We start from the raw sequence: 5590 nt of genomic DNA, 5'->3' as shown, positions 1-5590 counted from the left end.
TCTCGGGAGCGGCTCTCGGGGTCCGGTCGCCCGGATCGAGCGAGCGCGTGCGGCGCGGCTCTGGATCTCGGACCCGATCCCGTCGTGACCGGCGCAGAGACATGGCGCGCAGCTGTGAGCACTCTGGGTTTTTATTTTACCACTGGCCCAGCGGCACAGGCCCCTCGCGCGGGGACGCCCACCTTTCCCCGGGGGGCCGAGGACGGGGATAGGAGAAACAGGTTCCGGCCCGGGAGCACTGGGAAGCAGAGGGGGGTCAGCCTGCTTCACTTGTCTCTGCTGAACATGTAGCGGACGAGGTCCACCACTCGGTTACTGTAGCCATATTCATTGTCGTACCTGGGGAGGGAGGGATGGAGGGGTTTCAGGGGATCCTTTCCGGCCACTCCCACTCTGCCCACCACGGTCTCTGACACCTTCCCCCTTTACCAGGAAATGAGCTTCACGAAATTGTCGTTGAGCGCGATGCCGGCCTTAGCATCGAAGATAGACGAGTGGGTATCGCTAAGGAAGTCCGTGGACACGACCTGAAGATCAGAATTTCAAAGATAAGCGTGGGTCGCAGAAGAAGGACCTTCAGGAGCTCAGTCTCTTGGGCGCACAGTATTTGATGGAGCCCCACTTTGTCCAGGTTCTGGGGACAGGGTATGAGGGAGACTCATGGGGGCATTGCATAGGGGCCTCATAGGGGCCAGGCTAAAGGATATAGACTGCAAACAGCCTTTGATGCTGCACCAATAGACATCTCTTCCTGGGAATCCTGCAAGGGGGATGAGTCGCCAGAGGCCCTTGAGGGAAGGTGGTGAGCCTGGCTCTGGACGACTAGGAGGATCTGGTCAGTTCCACCCCTCAGTAGGGTCTGAGGTGGAAGGAACTGGAGCAGGAGGGCCCTTGGGGGTTTGACCCTAGCACGGTGGAAGGCTACAGGAAGGTTTCCAGCTCTGAGGATGATGTGATCTGATTTCTTTAAGAGATCCCGGCAGCTTTGGGAGGGTGGACTTGAAGGAGCTAAAGCAGGGAGACAGCACCAAAGTGGACTGATGGAGCAGAGGGAGGTGATACCCATTCCTCACAGGGAAGGCCATGGGCTGTGGCCGGCCCAAAGCAAGTGTTGAAAAATGGGAATCCTTGTCTTGTTCACTAAGCATGTGTTGAGCACCTGCTGTATGCCAGGCCCTGGAAGATGGCTGGAGCTATGGAAGTGAAAAAGGAGTCCCAAGGTCACTACTGTCTTGGAGTGTTCATGCTAGCAGAGCCAACAGTGACCATGAAATGACATTTCAGGTAAGGACAAGGGCCACAAAAAGAGGTGAGAGGTTTAAGTAGTGACTTGGAGAAGGGGAGGGCACCCTGTGTGGCTACTTGAGGGAAAAGCAGTCCAGACCAAAGGGGAGCGAGTACAGAGACCTGATTTGGTGGGGAGAGCTGACCTTCCCAGCCCTGCAGGTCCTGTCTTAATACGCTGCAAACAACTCCTTGGTGAATGGAAAACCATGCTCCCTCCCCAGAGGGCTCTTCCCAGGGTCCCTTCTCAGCTCCTACCTCATCTTCCGTGTAGGCAAGGATGCCAGCCATGGGCCCCTTGGCTGCTGCTTTGATGGCGTCCTTGATGGCTGAGTATGGGGTAGGCTGGGCCAGGCGGCAGGTCAGGTCCACCACAGACACGTCTGGGGTTGGCACTCGGAATGCCATTCCTGTCAGCTTCCTGAAGAATCCCACAGCAGGGGCAGGAGTCAGAACCCAGGGGCCTCGCCACCATTCCCCCTTGTCTCTGCTTTCCCCACACTGGACACCTCCAGGGTTGGGGGCCAGTCCAGTCCTCCTGGGGTGGGCCCCCGCCCCAGTTGCAGCCTCATGCTCTCATACCCTTTGAGGTCTGGGATGACTTTGCCCACGGCCTTAGCAGCCCCCGTGGAGGCTGGGATGATGTTCTGGTGGGCGCCCCGTCCGTCTCGCCAGGCTTTCTTCGATGGCCCATCCACTGTCTTCTGGGTGGCCGTGTAGGAATGGACTGTGGTCTTGGGGAGGAAGAGGGCCAAGGTGAGGCCTTCCCGGCTCCTAGGCTTCTTCTTCCCAGGCCCAAGGTTAGTGGTCCAAGTGTGGAGGTTGGCAGGGCCACAACCACCCATCCACAGGAGGAGCACATGCAGGCAGGACCAGAGTTCAAAGGATGTCACCACTGGTGGGCTTCTCCCCTCCCAGAAAACCAGCCTCTCCCTGTTAACTCCACACATGAAGCAAGTACGGGAGGAAGAGGTACAGGTTCCCAGCTGTGTCTCCTGCCCCATCCCCTTTCCCCAGCTTACCATCAGCCCTTCCAGAATCCCAAATCGTTCATGGATGACCTTGGCGAGGGGGGCCAGGCAGTTGGTGGTGCAGGATGCATTGCTGAAACAGCCAGGAGTGCCAGGGCACCATGAGGTGAGCCGCAGAGCCGCCCCTCCCCCCTTACCTGACCTTCAGGGTTTGCACACAGACTTGGTTTGCTGAAAACGGGCTGGGGATGAGGGAGCAGTGGGGAGCGGAAGCTCCCCAAACATGTTCTGAGAACATTTCTAACTGATGGCTTTAGGGTAACATGAACAAGAGGGCTGCTAAGACCTTGGGAAGGAGAAGTGGAGTGAAGTGAAGACAGCACCAGGGGGCGAGGGGGAGTGCTGAGGGTGAGACGGATTCCTGTCTCCCCCACCCCCCACCCCCAGGCTTGTCCTTCAGGCACACCCTGCAGAATATTGCTGCCCATACGTCGTTACCTGACGATTTTCATGGAGCTGGGGTTATATTCCTTTTCGTTCACCCCCATGACAAACATGGGTGCATCTGGAGAGGGCGCACAGATGACCACACGCTGGGCACCTGCCTCGATGTGGGCCTAGAGAAGAAGCAGAGAGTCATGAGACACTTCGAGTGCCACCCCACCCAGGCAGCCCCGGGTGTCTCCTCCCAACTTACCTTAGTTTCCTCTAAGGACAGGTACACACCGGTGGCCTCCACCACAAAGGGGCTCCCAACAGACTTCCAGGGGATTTCTTTGGGCTGCTTGCTGTGGAGGGGCGACAGCGCCATCAGTCAGTCTCTCCGCTGCCTGACCTCCCCTTCATAGTCCCTGGCCTTCACCATTTGAGAAAGGCTGACCCGAGGCCTTCCTGCCAGGCCATCTGGCAGGAATGAGTGTCTTCCTCATCTCCCTGGGCACCACGCATGGCTCTCACTCTGTGGTCATCTGGCAGGTCCCCCTTTTCATCATCTGACCCAAGCAGCTCTTCTCTTATATCCCCCTCCCCTTTTTCTGCCTTCCAAGTTGGGGAAAGGGCCCTTCAACAAATTTCCTCTGCAGCAGTTGGGAAGCTGGCATGCGGCAGTCAGTGACTCTGGAGACCCCAGCCCCCTCCCCTAGCTTGTCATGGGCCCTGCCCTCCTGTCCAGGGGCCTGTTTTGAGGATTCTATTCATTCGTTCTTCAAGAAGCACTGAGTCTACCCAGGGGGCCAGGGCCTGTGCCCACAGGTGCCAGAGCAACAGTGGTACTGCAGACTGACAGGGCCCTCCCTGCGGGAGCTGCATGAGGCTTTGTGGGAGCAGGACCTTCCTGGTGCTCCCCGCACACCTCTGGCCCTTCTCCCTGCTCCGGCTGCGGTGGGTATGATCAGCATCCCCATCAGATACACGAGGAAACCAAGCTTCATGCCCTTGCCCAGGGTCATGCAACAGGAAGTGGGGGAGCAGGATAAAGTACACACATAAGCCACACTGCTTGTGCAGACATGCCAGAGGGCATCCATGGTGCTGTGATGCAGAGCAGTGGGGAAGGGAGAAAAAGGACTGCAGTCACCAGAGAAGGCGGCCCCCAAGTGGGGCACACACGGGGTGGCTGTGTGGGGGCGGAGCAGCACTGGGAGGGTGCCCTAGGGGACAGGGATCATGGTGCCCGGGCCCAGGAAGGAAAGGACTCTCTGTCTGAGCAACAACTGCTCTGCTGGAATCGAATTGTTTTTGTTGTCATGACTTCAAATTGGGGTCGGACAGCCTCTCTCATTCTGACTTTCCAGTCCTCACCTCCACCCATACCTGACCACCGATGGACAGCGGGGCTGAGAGTAGACCTGCTGGGAAGAGCGCTGGGAAGGCCATGGATCTTGCCTGCGGCTGGAGAGGGCTTGCAAGTGTGCATGTGTGAAAAATGGAAGGCAGCCATAGGGCCAGCAGTGGCTAATTTACCTTAGATAAAGTAGATTTACTGATTCCCATTTTATAAATTTTAATTTTTTTTTTTTTTTGGTATTTTGAAAATGTATTTGAAGCTTAGTAAACATCTAGTTGTTACTGATTTTGACTTACTAGATTCTAAACATTATCTTTAAGGGACTTCCCTGGTGGTCCAGTGGTTAAGAATCCACTTTGCAATGCAGGGGACATGGGTTTGAGTCCTAAGGTAGGGAACTAAGGTCCCACATGCAGCAGGGCAACTGAGCCCGCGTATGGCAACCACTGAGCCCATGGGCCGCAACCAAGACCTGAGGTAGCCGAATAAATATTTAGAAAACCACAAATACATCTTCGGATGAAGGATGAGTGTTTGTATCAGTGAGAACTGGGTGAAGTGGGTTCTAAGAGGTGCTGGAGCAGGGTTCCAAGAGGTCGATCGCCAGTGTGTCTTTGGTGACATGGGGCTGGGGCATGGGGCACATAGTTGGTGGGGAACCCCGTCAGCAGCTGGGATTTTGTTTGTGGCGTGACGGGAAAGCCACTGGAGGATTTAAGTGGGGATGGGGGGTAACCAGTCCAGCTGTTTAAGAAGGCTTCTGTGGCTGCTATGTAGGAACTGAATGGAAGTAGTTGGCTAGATGGTGATGCCGTTTCCTGGGCAGGGGGATAAATAGATTGAAGGGTTGAAGGATAATCAAGAGTTGAATTTTAGACAGGTTGAGCTGATACGCCTCAGAGAAAACACGCACATGTGTATTAAATAAAAGTATTTTGAGTACAGTCGGACATGTTTCTAGATTACTGCTTCCCCATTCTAGGGGTCAGGGGCTTCTCCAAGATCGCCTCTCCAAACCAGTACCTGGAAGCATATGCACATGTAGTTTGGGGGGTTACAAATTGAACCCTACATGAGAGGCTGGAATCCCCTTCTAATCACCTCTACAACCCCTGCATTAATATGTTGCAGGTTGGCATCAGACAGCTGCCCTTACCACTGGAAGACACTGATCTCATTGTTATCGACGACCAGTTGTCCATTCTTGTGTTCCACGTTCCCCTTGTATCGACCATGGGTGGAGTCATACTTAAACATATACACCTGCAGGAGACAGAAGGACTTCTAGTCCTGGGGTGGATGGGGAGTGAGTATCTCTCGGGACCAGTGCCCCCCGCCCCCCGTGAGGGGTCCACAGGGCAGCTGGGAGCCTTCCACAGAGCTCCCCCGAACCCCTTCGCCACTCCGGTCCCACTGTCTCCCACCCTGCCTTTTGTCTGCTGCTCACCATATATTCCAGGTCAATGAATGGGTCGTTCACTGCTACCACCTTAACGCCCTTCTCCATGCAGGCACGCAGCACTAGACGACCGATGCGTCCGAATCTGCC

The 5590-nt window shown here is 55.7% G+C and overlaps 1 protein-coding gene across 1 annotated transcript in view; it reads right to left on the bottom strand.

Annotated features, from left to right (window-relative positions):
• Positions 1-130: 130 nt before the first annotated feature.
• Positions 131-5590, bottom strand: part of GAPDHS (glyceraldehyde-3-phosphate dehydrogenase, spermatogenic) — an 11054-nt gene continuing 5594 nt past the window's right edge. Inside the window, exons 3-10 of the mRNA XM_010849010.1 lie at positions 5489-5585; positions 5198-5304; positions 2953-3043; positions 2754-2872; positions 1867-2388; positions 1543-1705; positions 430-527; positions 131-339 (exon numbers count right to left, since the gene is read on the bottom strand). Coding sequence (XP_010847312.1) covers positions 267-339; positions 430-527; positions 1543-1705; positions 1867-2388; positions 2754-2872; positions 2953-3043; positions 5198-5304; positions 5489-5585 — 1270 coding nt within the window. The 3' untranslated portion in view covers positions 131-266. The remainder of the gene's footprint in view (positions 340-429; positions 528-1542; positions 1706-1866; positions 2389-2753; positions 2873-2952; positions 3044-5197; positions 5305-5488; positions 5586-5590) is intronic.

The sequence above is a fragment of the Bison bison genome, unplaced genomic scaffold (genome assembly GCF_000754665.1).
Source record: "Bison bison bison isolate TAMUID 2011002044 unplaced genomic scaffold, Bison_UMD1.0 scf7180017864280, whole genome shotgun sequence".
NCBI lineage: Eukaryota > Metazoa > Chordata > Mammalia > Artiodactyla > Bovidae > Bison > Bison bison.
Note: the sequence above shows the minus strand (reverse complement) of the source record. Positions and strands in the feature narration are given on the sequence as shown.